Below are 23,491 nucleotides of genomic sequence, written 5' to 3' on the forward strand. Positions count from 1 at the left end.
AGCCCCAGTAATCACACATTGGTTCCCACAGTTTCCCTTTTATGTCTGTCTTGTCAGGATACGGAAACAAAATCAAATTGTGATCTAAAATACTTTTGTGCAGAAACAGCGCATTTCAATCTTCTGTTGTTGCTAAATGCTAAATAGTAGAAATTGTCTAAGTGTCTTATATATGTAAACATGTTTAATGCACCTACAGTCTACAAAATTGATCCAAAACTTTGGGTTACATTATTTCAGTCAATGGACTTGGGTCACAGGCTCACACAAAAGTTCCACTAATATTTTTGTAACTTACACCATTTGTTTATTCTCATTTAAAATATTCATAGGCTGTCTTTATGAGCAGAACTTTCTCATGGGCGGTTACACACAAATTAAAATATAACTTTATAAACAGTAATAAGATGATATACAAACTACCAATACAACCACAACACATCACTGGTACACATCTAGCCCAGAAATAAAATACAGTTTTAACAAAATACACCAGCCAAACAGCACACAATAATATGCAACACTTACTCTGTAGGTAAGCCAGGGAGAAGTGGGTTTTCAAGGCACTTCCTGAAAAGTGTAGTAACTTTACGGAGCTCAACTGGAAGTGAGCTCCGTACTCCCGAGGAAAGAAATACAGGGCAGGAAATAGCACTGCTATTGTCAACCCCTTACCTAGTTTTGCATGACTTGCCAAAAACATGAGACAAAAAAGAACATTCCAGGCTAGTTTGAGTTCTAGACCTCATTTCAGCCCCAAAAGTAGAATATTTATAACGACTGAGAAGTCAGTGTTAGAAACTATATATCTAAGCTAATCGCCAAGTGGCACCTTAAACCTAGGTCGCCACAATGGAACATCTAGGTGCCTTTTTTGCAGTGGGATTTATTATTACTATTCATTTCTATATTCTGGTTTCTCTTCAGATCGCATAAATCTTTCGCCTTTTATAACTTAACAAACGTGTGGGGTTTTTACTGTACTATGGGAAGGAGGATACTTGAAAAGAACTCAACACACACACACACACACACACACACCAAATACTAGTGCTGGGCTGCAAGGGATCTTATTTTACCATTTTGAATGTAAGTACTTATGAAAATTGTAGGTAGCAAGCACTATCTTAAAAGAGGCACTCTTCGGAACTCAGGGAAGTCTCCTAGTAGCTAATGTCTACTACAACATCTGAAAACAGTGAGAGCACACTTCATGCTCAGTAAGTATCTCCTTAATGGCAAGCAACTTTGCGAGCCAATTAACCTGCAACTCACATGATCAAGGTACAGTACTGGTTTGTTTCTTTCATTTCTTGAATCCCTCTGCAGTCCCCTCACAACCGAACCAAGTGAGCAGCGAGGGAATAGTGGCGCTGCTGTGCCAGCCACGGCTGCATGTGCCGCAGAAAACAGAACCTGTTGAACGTGTGCTTGCTGTCACCACATCCTGAAAACTCGTAGGGTGGGAGAGGCGACGGAGGAAAGGGCACTCTCTCAAGGCCGTTTCCCGCAAACGCTGTAAGGGACAGGGGAAACCACCACCTCAGCGCGCCCTCCCTCGGGCGCCCGTTTGCCAGACGCGCCCAAGTCCCTACTGCGCAGCCGCAAGGGTAACCGAAACTGTTTTGTGCCTCGCGTCGTTGCAGCCGCTTCCGCGTCCCGACTCCGGGTCTGTGCCGTCGCTGGGCCTCGCCGCGTCGTGACCGTCCGCGGCTCCTCTCCCTCCTCCTTTCTTTCGGCACCATGTCTGCGAAAGGTAAGAAGCTAGAAACGGACAGGGAGCCGGGAGCCCACCCGCCGCCTGGTCGCATGCGCAAACAAGAAACGTTTCCAACGGCTGGACGCGCAAACGGCCGTTGCTCAAGCAGCCGAGCCGTTCGCGAGGTGCCACTGCCGTGCTGCTCTCTTATTGGCCCGCTCGTGCTCAGCGGCGCTGCTATTGCGCAGCGCGCTCGTCTGTCAGCGTTACGTCGGCGCTTGTAATGGAGTGCGGGGGAGGGGGGAACCATGGCTGCTTGAGATTAACGGGCGGGGGAAACGAGGCCGGGCTTAAGGAGATTTATTTGCCGGGCGAATAAAACCTTATTGAACTGAGGGAATAATGGAATCTCGCTATCTTGGTGAGCGCGGAGTGTGGGGAGGACGCGGGCACCCACCTTCTGTAGCTGGGTTTGTGCTTACGCGAAGGAACTGAGCATGTACGAAAATGCTTGCCTCGCCATTGCGCGTGCGTTGCCGTTGAAGAACACCGGGAATCCGTTTGTATGGCAGGCGGCTCAAGGAAGCCGTTCTCGTGCGGAGAGGGCGGGGAGACGCAGGTCCGTGTCCCCCTGTGCTCGGTGGGGCTGAAGACTGCAGTCCCCTTGAGCAGTCTTACGCGTGTTTCCTCAGAAAGGAGGATCACTCAATTGTGTGTACAACACAGCGCAGTCGTCCGTCTAACTCTAAACTTTAGGCTAAAGCTGAGAGTAAAAGGGCCGTTCTGGCTGCGCAGACAGTGCCGGATTTACGTCTAAGCTAAACAAGCTATAGTTTAGGGCCTCACTAAATTTAAAGGGGGGAACCTGGATGTACATTTCCAAAATATAAGATTAAAAATAAAACCTACATACAGCAACAGTGTTTTGTGTTGTGTAGGCTCCTATTTGTTATGTGCAAATGGCTTCAGATACCTATTAATTAGGTCCATAAATTACCATATAGCATATATTCAACACAGTCACAGAAAAACAGACAATTTGTTGTTGGCAAAGGACAGCTGGACTTATAAAGGGCCCCATTACCTTCAGTACCGTAGCTTAGGACCTCATCAAACCTAAATCCAACCCAGTGCTCAGAACAGCAGCTTCCTGAGAGTTGTAGAAATTATACCTTTGTGGTGTGCTTAATTTTCCTATAATTTTGTAAGGTGCCTTTGAAAACAAGAATGGAAAGGTGAAATTATTCCTTTCAAAGGTGCTTAATTTGCCCCCTTTCATTTCCAAGCTTCTATTTCAAACAATAATTTAAACAAATAAGATAAAATAAGGACATCCAGGCAGTATCCAAAAGAGCCAGTGGTGGGAGATCATACCAAGAAATTGTCTCACACCCATGTTGAACACAAAAGTTAACAAAGAGGGGGTTTGCCCCCAAAAGCATTGAATGGAGCCATATTGAATGGTACAGCTGTCATCTTTGTTCCGATGTCTTTTTCTTTGGCTGTCATTGATCCTTGTGTTTTGTGTCCTTAAAAGAGGTACACTTATTCTTGTGGTAAAATTTAAGTGCCTCATACCTAATAATAGGGTACTGTAACTCTTAGCATCCAACAAGACATTTCATTAACTCCTATTTTGTGTATCCAGGTCAAACTAGGATTCTGTGTGCTTTGCTCAATAGATTGGCGTGAGTGGGGAGGGGGAATCTACTCAGGAGACAATTAGGAGCATAATTGGGCAAGCACATGCATGTGCTTTGCATAATCTAAAAGTCTAATGAACACATCATCCTTTCCAATATTACCACTGGAAAGTCTTGTTTTTGTTTTTGTTTTTTTGCCTGAAGCCTCCCTCCTAAAATAAAAAGGGAGACAAGGGAAAAGTGAAGCAAACACAGCTCTAATAGATACAAAGTGAAATGTACCCCAAGCAATTAATAAGGAAGTAAATGAGTGATGCAGTCCCTGGGTCCAATCCACAATCCAGCATTCCCTCCACTAAGTACAATACAGTGCTGATTCTTGGTTTTGTTTCTGCTCTCACTTCTGCCCCTTTGTGATATTGCAGGCTACTTTTATGATTAACTTATTGCATTGTTCTTTTACTGGGCTTTTCCATATGAATCAGCTGCACACTGTTATTGCTATTATACCTGCGAGTCTCTTCAAACCTGCAAAACAGGTTCACTACACTTCCCCTCTGCCCCACCTCATCTTTTTAACCTCAGGTGAATGAGAGTTAATCTGTGGGAATGAAGTTTTATTCTCAGTGACTGGATGGTCATTTTAAAAAAATAATTTAATCCGTTATTGATCTTCCTTCCATATATTACAAAAATAAGAGAACACAGACATACATAAAAAGAGGGGGCGAGTAAGAATATATAAATCTATACATCCATTCTGCTATACAGTACATTCATTGTACTATACTTTCATTTGAAAATCTTTATAAGAAAGAAGAATATTTACAAACAGTAAAGAAAAAACCCCTACCAACCCCACACTCCCTCCATCCTGTGATGACTTCCAGCCTTTTCTCTACAGTATTTCGGTTTCTGTGACTGGGTGGTCATAACTGCTTGGGAGGAGCAGTACTTATCATGTGGAAAGTGGAGGTTTGTGATAGTAGTGCAAGTCAACCGAATCCCTCCATTAACTTGAATGGGGAGAGAGAGAAAAGGCTGCTTTATTTATGTTATGTTAAATTATAAAGTAAAGTAGCCATAAAATCTATACAGTTCAATAAAAGGTTTTTATTGTAGATACATTGGGCTGTTGGGTTTATACAGGGAAGTGTAAACTACTTAATAGCATCTAATTCATCTCCCCTGCTGTGTACATGTTTTAGGCTATATTGCAGTGCACACTGAAGATGATGACAACACTGTAATAATTGATGATTCAGAAATGGAAGATACAAACAATGGACCTGAAACACAAGGTTGTCTGTCAATGGAAAAAAACACTCAAGGAAAGTGTGGTGGTCGCCATGTAACTCATCTTACATATGGTAATTATGTTTAATTTCATTTTGAAAGATGATTATGACTTTTCATCCTAGTTCAGCGATGTTATCTAGGGAAGCATAATTTTTGTCTGGCCTTGGTCCTGTAGCCAATCCAAAACTTGTGACCTGCAGATTTCTACCCTTCCAGTGCCAGATTGGAAATCTTACCCACAATGAATCAAATTTTCTAGAAAAGTTTGGTTTTCAGAAAACCTGATTTCTTATGGTTAGGATTTCAGATATTGCATAGCAAAGTTCATGCTGTCTTTCAAAGTAATGGTAAAATGCTGTATAGATACTTTAGATAGTACTCTGCAAATCAAAATCAGTAACCTTTACCTGCAAATTAAATAACTGCTATTAGAACAAATACTTTTTAAATGTAGCATTCTATTAAAAAAACTAACTAATTGGGACAGTGAGGTATAAAACTAAATTAAATCTTTCTTGAGTGGTATCTAGGGCATTTATTAAGACATTTATTAACTTACATTTTTATAAGGTGATGAAGATTTATTGGATATAGAGGAGCAAGCTGAATCACAGGTAAATCTTTCAACAAGTGGGCCAAGGCTCAGTCGCAATCCAGAACAAATGGAATTAGTTTATTTACGTAAAAGGCGCCAACTTGCATCCTCTCTAACGGGGGTAAGTATATTCCAATAAATTACTTGTATTTAGGAACATTACTTCTTCAATTAGCGAAACAAATATTACACTCAATTAAGACGGGTTAGTTGTGCCTTAACTGTAAAGGAGCCTGAATATTCACCCTTGCTTTATAAATTTAAAATAAATACATATGTGGGTCACAGAGATTCTAGGGGGTTAAGGGAGTTTTTTTTAAGTAGATTGCAAAAGACTGAAATCAGCTTATCCCAGCATTAAAATATAAACTTGTATCTAATATGACTCAAAAATATAACAATTCAGATTGTTTCTATAAGCCCTGCTTACTATCTTTCTATGAACTATTAGCAGTATCTGGTGAGCACATTGATCGTTTCCATGTAATGGATTTCTTATCCACAGTGTGGCACCAGCGTTCTGTTTTTCTTAACAAAACTTAGTATGGATTAAAATATTTTTTCTTAGCCCACGGAACAATAATAACAAATGATTATAAGTGCCATATCAGCTATAATTAATGTTATTTATATTATTTATTTCAATATTTTAATTAGATGAGAGCCAAAGAGCCTGAATATGAAGATGGAGATGTTATTTATGAATACGACCCTGATTATGAATGTGTATGTATACTTCCTAAAAATATTTATAGCCTTTCTGTAGGAGGAACTGCAGAAATTAAAATATTGCTTTCTTTTAAATTTGAGAGCTTTATTTTATCATTTTTGTTTCCAATTCTTCCTGTGATTAGGGTTAAATTTTCATTGTTTTTTACACTAGGGAAGTGTTGTATCTGAAGCTTCATGTGCAGGAGATCAGCAGAAAACTCTTATGGAAGTCCTTAATTATTGTCAGGTACAGTGCCATCCTTCATTGTTTGTTTGAGAAGCCGTTTGTCATGGATAGGGAATGTGTGGCTCTCCAAATGTCATTACACCCTCCCCATTGCCTGGGGTAGACAGGAGTTTGAGTCCAGCAACTTCTGGTTCTCCATCCTTGCTTTTATAAGTTCTTCCAAAACAAGAAGTTGGTTTAGGCACCAGTTTCCTGGTCTTCTCCCTTGAGTTCCAGATGGCTTTGAATCTCTCTTCCAATTTGACATAAATAAATGTATGTTTGCAGGCCATGTATGATGCCATTCTGAAACTGGATGAGAAGTTTGAGAGCCTTCATCGCAAGGTCTCAGAAATTCAACACACCCGGTTAAAGCCTTTACTTTTAAAACCAGTGAGTATTAAATTGCTGTAGTTGCAATTAGTTTTTGTTGATGTTTTGTTAATTTTATTATTGTCTTTAATGGTGATTTTGTTATTGTCTTTCATGGTGATTTAAAAATGGCATTAAGCTTCTAATCTGGCCATGCACTAGAGCAGGGATGCGCCAGCATGGCCAATGGTCAGGGGTAATTGGAGCTGTAGCCTAACAGTATCTCTAGGGCACAGGTCCCCCATTCCTGTGCACCCCTAACCCTGTACCAGAGGCAGGTAACTCTGTACAGCTTGGGATAGCAAAGTACATCTAACAGGGGCCAAATTTGGTTTCTATTACAATGCTATATTGTGTATATAGTAATAGGAAAACATTGCACAAAAACATAATGTTTGCATACAAAAGGTTAGCCTATATTGTATAACTTTTTTCAAAGTTGCTGAAATAACTATATAGCTTGATTAAGATTGCTAAAAAAAAAACACCATGATGTAAAACAAAGCTGAACATATAAATTCAGTTTTGTTCAAAGCACAGCATTTGCGTGTTCCTGCCTCCAGTATGTACCCACCTGATAATCTCCACTGTTTCAAATCTGGCTAATGCCAAGCAGTGTGGCAAATTGGGGTGTTTGCTCAATGTTTTTCTGTCCTTTTCAGAGGCCACTTGGGTTTACGTACAGAAGTCCTAGAACTCTCTCACATGGAAAAATCAGAATCCAGAAGGCAACAGAAAGAAGGCCAAGTCAGATCTTACCCCCTGGGCGTGGATGTCAGGGCCAACCCATGAAGGTTAAGCTACAAAGAGCTCCTATTTTGACCAGATCTGCAGTCAAGCCAGTTCCACACACCCTTCAACCTGAATCACAGCCCCCTGCGCACAGGCAGAGTCCACCACTTCCTACAATTGTTTCCACCCGTTCACTGTGTTCCCCATTCAACATGGCTAGTGACATGCCTGATATTCCTTCACAAACCAATCTAGCAACCTTAGTCAACGAAAGCTCTGTTTCTGTGGCATCTTTGGCAATAGCCTCACCTGTGGTGTCATCAGTAGCATCTACACCACCGGCAACTAGTTTGGAGAGAAACAATAGGACAGTGACTTATAAAACTTCGTCTGGAAGTAGAAGTATTTGTAATGAGCCACCCTCGTCATCTTCTGTTTCTGCCAGTTCAGCTGTTGCCTCTAGTTGTTTACTGTATACACCAGTTACAGCTAATAAGATGCCTGACCTTCCTTCACAAGCTAGTCTTTCAGCTACAGCAGTTGATAGTCCAGCTCCGGTAGAATCTTCAGCTGTACCCCCACCAGTGATATTACCTGAAACCAGTTTGGAGAGGAAAAAAATGCTGGTAACTTACAGAACTTCAACCGGTGGTACAGATATTAGTAATGAGGTACCCTCCTCTTCTTCTTCTATGAGTCATAATTTTGGTGAGTTACAGTTTTCATAAGAATAATGTGTTTAGCACTTGTAATCATGATTTACAGGCATACTCTTAATTCGTTCTTTAATTCCACTCTTTTGCATGTACAGGGATCCTTACATTAAACTGAAAAGTAGCCACCCACTGTTTCTCATAGCACCAATGTTCTGCTTTCTCACTTCCTGCTCCATAAAGGCAAAGGGCATCTCTATTGTACCTGCTCTTTGGTCACAAGGGCATAATGGCAGGTTGTATTTTCATAGCAGCCACTATCCTCCAACCATTTCCCTTTCCATCACTCAGCCTGTCACTATTTTAAAAGGTGCTTCTGTGTTTCATCCTTTTCCTTTCCTTTTTTATTTAGTGTTATTCTTTTGACTGAATATTTAGGAGGCTTTCCCTACAGCTCACTGAAGTTTGCAACCAGACTTTGCAAGGATGGTTAGCATTACTATCTGGGTAGAAATAATACTTCACTACTGTTATTTGTGGAAAGAGCAGGGATGGGGAAGTTCATGTGCTGCAGGAGAAGGGGTAAGGAGTCTATGGCCCATTCCCAGTGTCTTAATCATGGTTAAGAGATTAGAAAAATTATGTCTTTACTGGACCTCTTGGGGGGCAGAGCTTCCAAACACATGGACCATGTCTGTGAAATGTTAGAAGCCCAGAATGCCACTTCGGAGGACTTTCAGTGGGTGCAGTGCAATTTTGTTTTGATACTCTTCGAATATTTTCTTTTATCTAGAGTTTATTGGTGATCCAAAGCGGAATGTGAAGGTCCTTGGCAACTATTTGATGAAAGCGTGGCAAAAGACTGTGCCAAAGTATGCTGCACGCTACTTGGTCCGGGTTTTATTCCCAAAAGAAACATTGCTATGCAGTGTTATGGGTACAAGAGCTCGAGGACGCAGGACACTAGACCCAAACACGGTCGCTGCAATCAGAGGTATGTCACACAGTAGCGGAGCAAGGTGGGGGCGGTTTGCCCCAGGTGTCATCCCTGAGAGGGGTGATATCGCCCCAAGGACGCTCACCGCCGTCTGTTGTCACACTGGTTTAAGAGAAGGAGTTAGATTTTCAGCCCTTGGTAGTTCCTTAGGCCAGAACTACATAATAAGACTCAGACAGGGTTTCCAGTTTCGTGTTTTCTCCCAATATTTAGATAGTAGAACAGTAGGTAGGAAGTAGCCAAGAAGAAAAGTGCTTAATCATTTCCCTGCCAGTTCTCACCCACAATTCCTTCTCTCTCAAGTGGTTTTCTCCTTTTTTTATCCCCAGCTGCCTAGAACAACAGAAAGAAATATGGCTAGGAGACAATGGAAAGGGGTAGAACCAGTGAATAGGAGAAGGTTTAAGCACCACCCTCACTGGGCACTTTTTCTCCTCTGCAGACATTCTTTCCCTAATGTTGCCTTTAACTTGCAAGTCTGATTATACTTGCAAGTATTTAAAAAACTGCATTTTTTCATACATTCACACACAAAAATGGCAGTTCCTATTGCGACTGGAGCAAACAAATTTGCCTGGTGGTATACATGCACTTAATTCAGTTCAGATGAAATAGGGTTTTCTTTGCTTGCTGAAATACTCTTATCATATTTGACTACCTAGTCGCCTTTGTCTGGTTATAATCAGGTAATCAATATTTATTTTCATAAATATTTCAATCTATACAAGCTCTCAAAATGGTTTAATTAAAACAGAAGCGCAGTGTTTCATAGTAACGTAAGTGTGCTTTAAAAAATAATAATTGTGTTTTTGAATGCAGAATTTCTTGCTGTTTCTTTCCCAAGTTATGATCTAAGTGAGCATGGGAAAGACTGGAAAACCTGTATTACAAATGTGAATGCAATGATCCGCTCCTTACGTTATGAAAGCAAAACAAGTCCAGTAAGTTCTTTCTTTGTGTTGACGCCTCTATAAACACATCCTAGCCCAGACTGCATTGCTCTGAGAGCAGTTATTTTAAGTTTGAAATCAGAAGTTAATACAGTAATAAACACTGAAATCCAGAAAGTATTAAGCATGTTTCAGGCTTGTTGATACAAAATATTTATAGATCTCTAGTTACTGAAGTAGTAATTCACGACCTTTGCTCCAAATGTTTCACATTGAATAGAGAATTTACAGAAGAATGCTTACCTCTTTTGCTACTGTGTCAGTGGACTCCTTCAACTGCTATTGCCAAGAGCAAAAATAACATAGCTTACTGAATTGAAAATACTATGAAATAAAACAATAGACAATATTGTTCTTGCTTTAATTCATTTAAGTTTCTTCCTTATGGTATTTGTAGAGGTTTATTACTGCACTTTTACATTAGTTATGGAAATATTCCTCCCTGCTGCATTGCTTCATAGATCACTGAGGGAAAAGAGAAAGCTCCTGAAGCTCCAGACACATCCATGTGTGTAGATTTAATTGATATTGAGGAAGAGAGTGACATCAATTCTCAAACCAGTTCAATATCAAACCAGCTTCAAAATTCAACAGGGGATAATAATCTCCATCACGCACCTTCTTCCAGTGAACCGCCTTCTTTAGAGCCAATGGGTAAGCTGCTGAACCTTCATTTTCCATGTCAGAACTGTGCAAGCCATATGCAGTACGCAAACACAGTAAAACAGTCCTCCAGGCATTTTAAACCCTGCATTTCCCCCCTTATCTGCCTAAGAGGGAAAGAATGGGGTGCTGGGGATAGTGGTCAAAAATTGTGCTGATCAACCAGCAGGGGTCCTGACAAAGATTTTTAACATCTTCCTGCAAACGGCTTGTGTTCCATCATGCTTAAAAGCAGCTCCTATTGCCCCAGTTCCAAAGAAAACGGCAGTTACCTGTCTGAATGACTACAGACCTATTGCATTAATATCTGTAGTGATGGAATGCTTCGAAAGACTGGTCCTTCAACACCTTAGAACAGGCATCCCCAAACCCAGCCCTCCATATGTTTTGGGATTACAATTCCCATCATTCCTGACCACTGGTTCTGTTAGCTAGGGATGATGGAAGTTGTAGTCCCAAAACATCTGGAGAGTTTGGGGATGCCTGCCTTAGAACTTGCTTTCCACCGGACTTTGATAAACATCAGTTTGCCTATGGAAGAAATAGGTCCACAGATGATGCGCTAGCTACCACCTTTCATCTTGCAGCAAGTCATCTAGAGAAACCGGAGAACTATGTCAGGATGTTGTTTATTGATTATAGCTCAGCTTTTAATACCATCCTTCCGGACATCCTCATTAAAAAGCTGACTGACATGAACCTTTCTTCTACCATATGTGGCTGGATTAAAGACTTTCTGATAGAGTGGACACAAACAGTGAGGACTGGACAAGTAACATCTAATTCCTTAAAAATCAGCTCTGGCACACCACAGGGATGTGTGCTAAGTCCCTACCTGTATTCATTGTATACATACGATTGTATATCATCTGACTCGTCTACTGCAATTATTAAGTTTGCAGATGACACCACCATAATGGGTTTAATAACAGGTGGAGACGAATCAGCATATAGAGGGGAGGTCCAAATAATATCTACATGGTGCCTAGAGAACAACTTGCACCTTAATAATAGCAAGACAAAGGAGATGGTGTTGGACTTTCGGAGGAAGAGAGGAGAACTAGCCCCGCTGTACATTGGGGAGGGCTGTGTAGCGAGAGTCTCTTCCTTTAAATTCCTAGGAGTTTATCTCAGTGAAGACCTTACTTGGAAAATCAATACAACCCAGGTGGTTAAGAAAGCCCAACAGAGACTCCGTTTCCTTAGAGTATTGGGAAAGAACGATGTCAATCAACATTTGATGATCTCCTTCTACTGGTCCACAATAGAAAGTGTCCTTTCATACTACATCATGGTGTGGTATGCTGGCTTGACATCAACGGATAGGAAGTGCCTACAGAGGGTGGCAAATACAGCACAAAATATTATGGGCTGTCCCGTGAATCCACTGGATGACATCACGGAAGACCGTTGCCTCAGGAGAGTGAAGAAAAATCGTAGGAATGATTCACACCCCGGCCGGCACTTTCTTGATCTCCTGCCCTTGGGCAGAAGATATAGAAGCATGATTAGTCGCACCAACAGGGCAACTGACTTTCGGGTTTGGTGGGTTTGCATCAGTAAACGAGGGGAATTAAGACTAAGAGAGTGGGGGTGCCTGTGTAATCTCACTGTATGCAAGTTCTACAAGTGACAAAGTATTTCAATTTCAATTAATGGGGGTGGGGGGGATCAAGCAGCTTGCAGAGCATAGTAGTGGCTGGTGGGTTAAATCTAGCTGGGTAGCTCACAAGTTAAATTACTTTTAGCAGTCTGACTGATAAATCTTCCTTCATTTTTTACCCTGCTTCAGTTTAGACTGAGCATGCAGACATGGGTTTGTTTTAGTTATCTACCTTAGGCATTTATAGAATTATGAGAAATCTGCTCACTAGTCACAGAACGCTTCATTTTTAATCAGTTTTGAAAACAAACATGAAACCATTCCACTTAGAACAAAACAGGATAGTTAGATTTCTAAGCTTTTTAGATGGTCCCTGCTTTCACGCTGACAATCTTAGGGCTGACATTTGTCAACCATTCTTGAGCCATTCTGCTTAAAGAACAGGGTTTGAAATCTTTTTCATAATAATGATGATAATAATACCTCCTCTCCAGCACACCTTGGGAACCCATCAAGGAATGTCCAGTTGCCCTTTTCAGTTATTTATGCAGCCAAGGGAAAAACTCGGCCAGAACTTTCAGCACGCTACCTGATACGTCATCTGTTCACAGAGAATATCCTGATAAAAAGCAATGTGTATGGCAATCTGGACCGTGGCACACATCCACTGGACTGTAACAAAATAAATGCTCTTAGAGGTCAGTAACGGTTTCAATAGGAGAGATTCAGACTGCAATCCCTAAAGGCAATTTAACGGGAGAGTAACCCCCATGGAACTCAGTGCAATTTGGTTCTGAGCAGACATTATATAGGACTGAGCTGTGAAATATTTATTCAAATATTTATAAACTGCTCTTTAACAAGATATATCAGGATGGTATACAAAATATAATAAAATCAGTAAATGTATCCATAAGATTTAAAACATTGGTAAAACATCAGGAGATACTGGTTGGTGAAAAAGAGAAAATCATATTGTGGAGCTCTGTCTAAACAAGACCTCTTTCAGAATACTGTATGTCTAAAAGGAGGCAGGGAGGCTTCCTGCCAAACCTCTACTTGTAGGGCGTTCCAAAGCAGGGCCTGCCACTTTCAAGGTTTGGTCTTTGCTGCATAGGCCAACCAAATCTCAGGCCAACCCACCAGAAGTGCCCCATCAAGAGATTTCAGTGGTCAAGGTGGAATTGTTACAATAATGGCAGCATCTAAATTGCTGCAGTGACAAATTACTTGATCCTCAAAATAATGAACCAAATGGTCAAAGCAAGCCTCCAAATGCCTGTCCCCACCAGCACATGAGACCAGATTCCAGATGGTCCATAAGAGTTCTGCTGGATGATTACTAGAGGCTGTGAAGTAGGACTTCTTTGCTGCCCTTATTGCCACACGGTAGGTCCAATTATGCGCCCTAATCTCTGCTTTGGAGCGCGTTCTGTGCCACCATCTTCCATCCTGTTTCATCACACGCTGCTCCCTAGAATACCAGGGCTCCACAGCACCAGAGGAGCAATCATGTTGATGAGGCTGTTCCAAAAGGCATTTATTGCTCATTTGTAGGATTCCTGATTTAGTAGTTGCTTGTCAGAAGCAGTTACGGGTACTGTAGCATTTTCTCTTCAAAGTAGGATGCCTTTAATTTGTCTGATCTGAACAGCGTATAACTCAATACCTACTAAGCAATATAAAACTTGAATAAACAATAATTTGTAACTTGCTTTTTTTTATTAGACTTTCTGCAAGAGACTTACCCATCTTTTGAGCTGAAGGAAACTGGATCTGACTGGAAAGCATGTGTTGCAGCTATAAACAGCACAATTCGCAGCCTGAGATTTGACCATAAAAAGGCCTCAGCTGGAGTCCAAAGCAAAGTATCAGCTAAACCACCTCCACTGTCATGAAGTTCAAAACATTCCCTGTGAAACCCTGTCACAGTATAACAATATAAAAGCAACTTTCTAGTCTGTCAGCCATAACTGTCTCAGATGTAGACTCTGCTACAGTCACAGTGGACTTTTTTCAAGATGTGGTAAACTAGTTTATTTTCAGTAGCTGTCAACTGAAGAGTTTTAGTATTCTTAACAAGATGAAATTTAGTAGATCAGAGTAAGAATTTGGTTTCTATCTTGTGTCAGTGATGCTTCTGTCTGCTGTAGAGGATGACAGGCATTGAGGAAACTCATTCTCGATGCACGGTGTCTTCTGCTGAGAAATGCTATTCCTAAGAGAAATTACATGCAAATGGTGTGTGTATGTTAGTTACACTGGAGATGGTTTACAAGGTAGAATACAGTGGTACTTTGGTTCTCAAACGCCTTGGTTCTCAAATGCCAAAAACCCAGAAGTAAGTGTTCCGGTTTTCTAACTTTTTTGGAAGCTGAAGGTCCGTTGCGGCTGTCGGCTATTGTTTTCGGGGCGCCTATACCAATCAGAAGCTGTGCCTTCGTTTTCGAACATTTTGGAAGTCAAACAGACTTCCAGAATGGATTATGTTTGGTTAATTTGTTTTTGTGACTGTGTGGAACCCAGTTCAGCTACTGATTGAGTGACTGCAGAAATGGATAAAAGCCCCCCATCCAAACAATGACTATCATCAGTGCAGGTAAGAAGTTTTTTTTTAATCATCTACAATACTGTCTTATTTCTTTTATAGTACAGTACACTGATTATTGACCCAGGTGGCGCTGTGGTTAAACCACTGAGCCTAGGGCTTGCTGATCAGAAGGTCGGCGGTTCGAATCCCTGTGATGGGGTGAGCTCCCGTTGCTTGGTCCCAGCTCCTGCCAACCTAGCAGTTCGAAAGCACGTCAAAATGCAAGTAGATAAATAGGAACCGCTACAGCAGGAAGGTAAACGGCGTTTCCGTGTGCTGCTCTGGTTTGCCAGAAGCGGCTTTGTCATGCTGGCCACATGACCTGGAAGCTATACGCTGGCTCCCTCGGCCAATAATGCGAGATGAGCGTGCAACCCCAGAGTCGGTCACGACTGAACCTAATGGTCAGGGGTCCCTTTACCTTTACCTTTACACTGATTATTGCTTTCATTTTATGGATCAATGGTCTCGTTAGTAAAATTCATGTTAAATTGCTGGTTTAGAGGTTTTTAAAAGTCTAGAACGGATTATTATTATTATTATTATTATTATTATTATTATTATTATTTATACCCCGCCCATCTGGCTGGGCTTCCCCAGCCACTCTGGGTGGCTTCCAACAAAATATTAAAATACAATGGTCTGTTAAACATTAAAAGCTTCCCTAAACAGGGCTGCCTTCAGATGTCTTCTAAAAGTCTAGTAGTTGTTTTTCTCTTTGACATCTGGTGGGAGGGCATTCCACAGGGCGGGTGCCACTACTGAGAAGGCCCTCTGCCTGGTTCCCTGTAACTTGGCTTCCTGCAGTGAGGGAACCGCAAGAAGGCCCTCAGCGCTGGACCTCAGTGTCTGGGCAGAACGATGGGGGTGGAGACGCTCCTTCAGGTATACTGGACCGAGGCCATTTAGGGCTTTAAAGGTCAGCACCAACACTTTGAATTGTGCTCAGAAATGTACGTACTGGATTAATCCATTTTGCATTACTTTCTATGGGAAACCGTGCCTTGGTTTTGGAACGCTTTGGTTTTGAATGGACTTCCAGAACGGATTGAGTTTGAGAACCAAGGTACCACTGTAATGGAAGCCCAAGGAGGAGCACAAAGTGGCTGTTTTCCTGAGTTTTTGAAGGAATACAAGTTCTCTGTGGGTTAATTCCTTGTGCATCTATACCAGGGTGGTTAGACTTCTTTCTGATGTGTAAATTTTTCACATGGGGTATAATTTTAATTTGGGAGCACTTTCAATAGATAGTGAAATGTTGTACAATATCAGAAAGTGAATCATGCAGTTGATGCAGGGTCTGCCTAAACAGTGTTGAGTCTGAGGGAGTGGTAGCAGATATCCACAACTGAATAAAGGACCAAAAAATGCTAACTTCTTTTTCCTGGTACCAAAACTGGTTTGCATCTTTTCCCTCACCCTTTCCCTTCACCAGTCATGAACTGGCAGGGCGACGGGGAGAAGGAAGAGGATCCCAGAAAGGGGTGTAGCTGGGATGGGGACACCCTGGGGCAAGCAGGGGGTGGGGAAAGAAGTATTCACAGGGTGATGGAGGGGATGGGGGTCAGTGCACAGGAACCAGCAGGGGAACCCCTGTCTCCATGAACACAGTGGGCTCTGAGTGGGAGTGGGACTTTAGGAGGCTGAGGTAGGCAAGGGCCCATAGCTCACTAGCTGGCCAGGTAGAGGTTGCTAGCTCTGGGAGGAAGTGTATGATTTCTCAGCTGGAGTAGGCTTGGAACAGGTGAGGGTCGCATGCGTCATCAAGCCCAGATGCTGCAATCAGCATGCAAAGTACAAAAGTGAAGCAGAGCTGAAGTGCTGTGTCTGCTCAGCAGCCCATGTTGCTGGGCCTTGGATGTTCCTGGATGTCTACAGGACTGTGCTTTGGGTTTGACTCTGGACTGTATCCTGGCTGCTGGACTTCAGACTTGACTACTTGGATTGACATCTGGACTGTGTTTCCTGACTTTTGGATTTTGGACTTTGCTTGACCCCAGGACTTTGGACTTAACACACTGACTTGCTGCCAGGTAGGCCAGGGGTTCAGGACATCACCTCACATTTGAATATGATGTAAGGATGATAGCTAGGCACATATTTTTGATAAAGTAGAACATTTTTATTGTGGGTTTCAGTTCTCGTTTAGAATAGGTTTTGTCTGACATTTCTGCATAAATAATCTGAAATATTTATTATAAACTATAAATGAGTTTTCTTCCTCTTTGTCTAATGTAACTCCAAGGTATTGCTTTCCAAGTTACAATCACCTGTCCCTATCTTTTTCCTTTTTGTTGTTTACATTTAACACCTGGTAGTTTTATTTCATCATATTATACAAACCAGCTCAGTTGAATGTGTACAATCTTTTATAGTTTTTGGGATTATTTGGAGAAGTTTATATTTCAGTTTGCTGCTTAAGGCCTAAACTCATAGTTGCATTTACAGCCTCAGCTGTGCACCTAATTTTGCTGCAATAGCCTTCACATGTGAAGCTCTTCTATTTATTTAGTTATTTCAGACACTAGATCTGAAATTCCTAGAGGCCTATTGCCCCCATCCGGAGGTCAGCCACATGGCTCTAGTGCTGGTTTTTAGAGTGCGTCCATTAAAATGCCCTTTATATATTTACAGTTCTTTATCCCAATTTGCAAGCTTCATGTTCTACCTGAAAATACAATGGTGGGGCTGGGAATCTGAGTTATGATCAATGGCCATGTCCCTGCCCATCCAGTTCTAGTTGAAACTGAGGAAGCCAAGCCCTTCAGAATTCCCCTTTTCAGATTAAAATAATTGGTCTCCAATGCATTGTGACAACATTATACAATCATTGGTCCTTATGTGACATTTAATACAGTGCAAGATGATGTACAGGCAACTCTCCATTTACATAGGGGTTATATTCTGGGACTCTACATTTAAGTGAAATCGTGTCTATTGAGAACAGCATTGAAAAAGCCTGCAAACATCCTCTAAAGCTCTGGAAACCCTTGAAAAACCCTTTTAAAAACCAGCAGCACTTACCAAATCCGCCAAACTCAACCACAATCTCTCCTTCCAAACTTCCTTTACCTTCAATTTTGACCAAGATTATCCTTAGCTGGAATCTCAAAACATTTCCAGCTTGCTATGATGTTACAAGGACATTGAGACATATAATGTATATAAAACAGTATCCTGGTAAACCCATTGTTTAATGTGCTAATGCATTATCCAGTAACAAGATGACAAAATTATTTTTTCCCCTGAGCAGGATAAGGGTTAAGGGTTTGGGTTAGTCCCCCCCAAAATATATGGGACCATTTCTGTCCCATCCCCCCGCCTTCCATTTCTGAATGATGTGCCTGAGTCCATGTATTTGTAAAAAGTAGCCTATAAGACCATTTGTGTGTGTACAAATATGTATTTGGGAGGTAGGTATCACTGGAAAGTATACAATATTGCTATAGCAGAATTGTCATCAATCTTAAAAACTCATGATAGTAAAACAGCCTCAGCTGGAGAGCAGAAGAATCTACCGGTGGTATTCCCAAGCTCTACTATAGTAAAACTGTACAAAAGAAACGCACCCTGATAGTAATCATTCCCAGTTCTGCTATAACCAAGGCAACTGTAACTCTATTTTAAAATAAATTGTATTGGCAGACAAAAACAGTTGGCTGTTAAGTAAGTACCTGTCTGGTCTGGGGAAACTAGGTGAGGTTTAATCCTGAGGATAGTGAATTAGACTTTTGACTGGCTTAGTGGACAGAAAGTCTTGATCATTCATTGGACAGAATAGGTAGTCTGATGAAGGCAGGGAAATACTATGCCTGTCAAATCAGATTGAAGGATAGGCTGGCTGAGACATAAATAGACCTATTCTACTACTGTTGGGAAGCAGACCAGAGATTAGATGAGAGGATGACAAAAGAGAGGGAGCTTGGAGGAGGGGGTGGTGGAGAAGTACCGAGCGGGAAGCCTGGAGCAGCTGGAAGAAGTTATCCGGCTGGAGATACTGTCTGCCAGTACTATTTTTCTAGAAAAAGAGGTGCCAGAACTCACCATGAACTCCTCACTTGTTCTTATAATGGCAGTGGTGCCCACCTGAGAGGTGACGGAGCTGTGTTCCGGCAAGTTCCAGCTGAAAAAAAGCCCTGTTGTCTGCACCCAAATCTGCTGAATTGTCTGCTAAATCATTAGCGGTGAGGTCATATAAGGGGATTAAATAGTAATTTAAATTTGCAGTTTGGTTTTGGCCCTCCCATGTTTACTTCAGCATCCAATCACTGTGATTGGAGTGCACTGGAAAATAATTCAGAGTGACTTAAAGCTAGACCTGTCTGTCAAAACACATGATTTCCAACCCCCTCCCCAAACCTTTCTACCTGTACCATCTCCTCCCTATCCCTTCCTCTCTAAAACTCTGGATATTTCCCAATGAGCTTGATTTCATTTCTCAGAATAGAAAAAGAGGGAGAGAAAAATGGTTTAGCTTTATGGAAAAACTGAGTCAACAGAGTGACTTGGAAGGTTAGGCACTTTTTGAGAGCATGGTCAATGGCATGAACTAACTCAGTAATGTGAAAGACTGCCATGAATCACATCAATTCATATTATACAGTATAGAATACACACACAGCCGACGCACATCCGCTACATTTACTAAATGGTGTCTAAAAGAATAGTTTAAAAAGAAATCTGAATTTAAAACAAACTAGCACGATCAAGTCTTAATCTCTTAAAACTGAGTCGGGACCAAACATTGAGCTAAAAGCAGTTTTTCTTCATAGAAAAGGACCATTGGGGGAAATAGTTGACTTCTGCCGTTAAGGCTTGAAAGTGACACAATAAGTCATATATTGAATTTATTATTATGGACTTCCTACCAGAGCCAGGGATTAGTAAATCATCATAGGTGTTAAGAGACAGAACAAGCTATCTTGTATATCACCAGGATCAGCCACAGAACCCATGTGGATAATCTTAAATCTGCTTTATGCCCCTCTAACAACCCAGGCTCTGTAGTGTAGTTACAGCAGGATGTCTCTTAGCAAATATGTGCCTTTTATTCTGAAACCGTGAAAAAGAAGCAAAGAAGCTGATCGCACAAAAACCAAGCCCAGGGTGCTAATGAAGTCCAAAACAGCACCAAAACCACTATCTGTAAGTTTCCTATCTCAGAGGAATCTTTTTAAAATTTTGGGATGAAAAGCAAAGTGGAATCTTTGATAACTGGGACACTAAGAAGAAAATGAAGGAAGGGGGAGGATTTCCAATGAAAGTCAAGCCACTGGGATTTAAATGCACTATGCAGCCATTATAAGCCAGATGCCTGAGCTGCTTGCCTTCAGAAATTTGATTTTAATCCAGAAGGTTTTACAGGTGTAAAATTAACCTCAGGAGGCTTTTAGTATTGTTCTTCAACAGCACAGCAGAACAAAACATATGGTGCATGAGAAGGGAAAATACAGAAAGCTTTGGGGCCTCAATCCAGCGCCAGTATATTTATTAAAACTTACCACTGTTCAGAGTTAAGGCTGCTTGAATCTGTCAATTTCAGTTTTTCTCGGTTTTCCAAGCTTAAATTCAGTTCACTATATTTCCTGCCTCCGTTGGTTTAAAAAAAAAAACTTCACATCAGCATTTTAGGGCACATTTCTCTTGATATATTTGTTTACATAGGCATTTTTACCTAATACACTTTTTTAATTACTCCATTATGTATTTTATATGTAGTAATAATAATAATTAATAATACCCCGCCCATGGGCAGCTTCCAGCAGAATATAAAAAATAATAAAATGTCAAGCATTAAAAACTGGGCATTTTTATTTACACCTTCCCCAAATACGGTATGTGCATTTGGTGTTGAATGATAGGTCCTTCAGCTAATGTTTCAAGAGGTGTGAATTAGGAAGAGTCACTTTTAAAATATGAAATGAACTTAATATCTCTACCATTCCTGCCAGGGAGTTGTTGCGGCTACTCCCGAGTAAAGACGCTCCAGTCCGTTGTGTCTTTAAAGGTTTTATTGTGCATACTATTTACAGTGCAGAGATAGCAGAAAACATGACCTCCTGGTCACTCTCAAAATCCAGCAATGGCGCCCGTCTGCTTTGGGGCCAGCATAATAACCTGGGCACCCCGAAACGCTGCCTCTTAGCCCTGCGTTTGGGCGCATGCCTCAATTCAGGCGCCGGAAGGAGCGGTGCCTCTTCTTCCCTTTGCTGGCTGGAGCCGTGTCTGGGCTCCGACGCGTCCCTGAGCCGTCTCTCCTCCACTTGTTGGCCAGAGTGGTGCAGGGGCTCTGATGCCTCGCTGAGCCCTTCCTCCACCGTCTGTTCCCCAGAGCGTTATGTCTCACTGAGCCTTCCCTCCTCCAATCCGCTTCCCCCTGACCCGCTGCTAGCGCTGTTGCTGGGCGAAGTGCTGGTCAGGATGATGGGGGGAGGCTCCCTGTAGGGAGTCCCCCTGACAATTCCTGTGCAGGGTTATGGCGCAATATTCCTGTATTCCTTTTGTGAAGGTGAGATCTATGAAAATAAAGGTACAAAGCAAGTTTGTATCACATCATTATTGTGGTATTCCACAAATCTAAAAATTAAGCACATTTTCCAGGCCTAAAAAGGCCAGTTTCTATCAGAATAGCTTTAAACTTGGCTGAAAAGAAACATGTTTTAACAAAGTGACTGCTGATACAGGTACATCCTTTTCTGTGGTGGCTCCCTGATTGTGGTCTGCTCTCCCCAGAGAGGCTCACCTGGCACCATAATTATAGAATCATAGAGTTGGAAGAGACCACAAGGGCCATCCAGTCCAACCCAGGAAACACCATCAAAGCATTCTTGACATATGCCTGTCAAGCCTCTGCTTAAAGACCTCCAAAGAAGGAGACTCCACCACACTCCTTGGTAGCAAATTCCACTGCCGAACAGCTCTTACTGTCAGGAAGTTCTTCCTAATGTTTAGGTGGAATCTTCTTTCTTGAAGTTTGAATCCATTGCTCCGTGTCCGCTTCTCTGGAGCAGCAGAAAACAACCTTTCTCCCTCCTCTATATGACATCCTTTTATATATTTGAACATGGCTATCATATCACCCCTTAACCTTCTCTTCTCCAAGCTAAACATACCCAGCTCCCTAAGCCGTTCCTCATAAGGCATCGTTTCCAGGCCTTTGACCATTTTGGTTGCCCTCTTCTGGACACGTTCCAGCTTGTCAGTATCCTTCTTGAACTGTGGTGCCCAGAACTGGACACAGTACTCCAGGTGAGGTCTGACCAGAGCAGAATACAGTGGTACTATTACTTCCCTAGATCTAGATGCTATACTCCTATTGATGCAGCCCAGAATTGCATGTCTTTAGATACCAGGCAAAAACATGCCTCTTTACCTAGGCCTATGGCTATTAAATAATCCATGGCCTGTGAAAGTATGGGACAGAGGACTGCTACTATTATGATTATTTTACTGTTAGACTGTCTTGTCAGTATGCTTTTTACTATGTTTTTATCATGGATGTTTTGTAATGTACACCACCACCCTGAGATCTTTAGATAAAGGATGGTATATAAAATTAATAATAATAATAATAATCTACTACAAATTTTAACTGCTCCCCAAATTCACTAGATAGCTTCAGTTTACTCATAGACTGAAGTTGCTGCAAGCTGATTACTCAAGTGATATTTAATAAACTGAAAGGCTTCCTTAATTTATATGCATCTAATAAAAGGGGGGGGGAAACAGCTGCAGAGCACTAAATTGCTTTCATTCATTTATGTGTTACATTTATTTAAATTCATAGCCCACTCTGACCTAGTGGCTTAGAGCAGATAACTAGGAAATATGGGAGGAGATATAAAATATCCCATTAAATGCCCATTAAAATATCATTTTTTGCAAGAAATATCCTTTAAAAAATCCAAAGCTCCTCACAGAACTACCAGTTCAAATATACAGCCTTATCCAATAGATGCTCAGTTTTGTGATTTCACATGTTACATTTTAGGTGTACACCTAAACATATTTAATATAGACCTGTGGTTGGCTGTAGCTCCCTGTTGAATGTACAGTCATTGGCAAATCCAGGTTTGCTATTCTGCAATGTGTAATGGTCCTCAGTGGGCCATAAAGAACTTGGCAGGATGCATTTTACTATGGCAGAAGGAAGCAGTTGAGTTGCAACACCCAGGGGGAAATACACTGGGCCATGCACATTGTTGATGCTTTTTATAGTGGACTGTTTGTCACAGCTATCTACGGTACTACTATACATTAGTACAGTATTTCTAGCAAAAACAACAAAGCAAGAGGGAGAAGCACAAAAGAACATTCCAGGATTTTAGCACAGTGACCAAGATTAGAATTTTTAAAATTCCAGATAAAATTTATTGACTAAGATAAAGGTCAAGGTACCTAGATGCTGGAACAGCTGGGCAACATCTGAAGGCAGCTTACATGATTTGTAAGTGGTATGTTTTGAAAGTCTAACTGTTTCCCAAAGAGCATGCTGTTGCAGAACTGAAAATATTATGTACATGTCAGAACAATAGAGAACGTAAAACACATGCCACATGAGTGCTTAGCCGAAAGCAACACTAGCAGAACTTGTTCCCTTGTCTGGAAAAAGTCTCTTCCACAGCTCCCACCACACACTTTAAGGCTGGTCATTTTCTGACAAGAATATTTTACAAGCAAACATATTGGCTATGGTCCAGATGCACACATGCACATAATCCACATGCATTCTGGACTTTTTCCTGATAATTTCTCTCTA

At 41.4% G+C, this 23,491-nt stretch overlaps 1 protein-coding gene across 1 annotated transcript; it reads left to right on the plus strand.

The window, feature by feature from the left end:
• Positions 1-1,481: 1,481 nt before the first annotated feature.
• Positions 1,482-21,642, plus strand: BEND2 (BEN domain containing 2). The gene is made up of 12 exons (XM_035114642.2): positions 1,482-1,756; positions 4,551-4,712; positions 5,212-5,357; positions 5,894-5,962; positions 6,120-6,194; positions 6,462-6,566; positions 7,208-7,985; positions 8,724-8,924; positions 9,747-9,868; positions 10,339-10,531; positions 12,638-12,841; positions 13,872-21,642. The coding sequence occupies exons 1-12, from the start codon at positions 1,744-1,746 to the stop codon at positions 14,039-14,041; spliced, it is 2,238 nt and encodes a 745-aa protein (XP_034970533.1). The 5' UTR covers positions 1,482-1,743; the 3' UTR covers positions 14,042-21,642.
• Positions 21,643-23,491: the final 1,849 nt, after the last annotated feature.

This window comes from Zootoca vivipara, chromosome 4 (assembly GCF_963506605.1).
Source record: "Zootoca vivipara chromosome 4, rZooViv1.1, whole genome shotgun sequence".
NCBI classification, from domain to species: domain Eukaryota; kingdom Metazoa; phylum Chordata; class Lepidosauria; order Squamata; family Lacertidae; genus Zootoca; species Zootoca vivipara.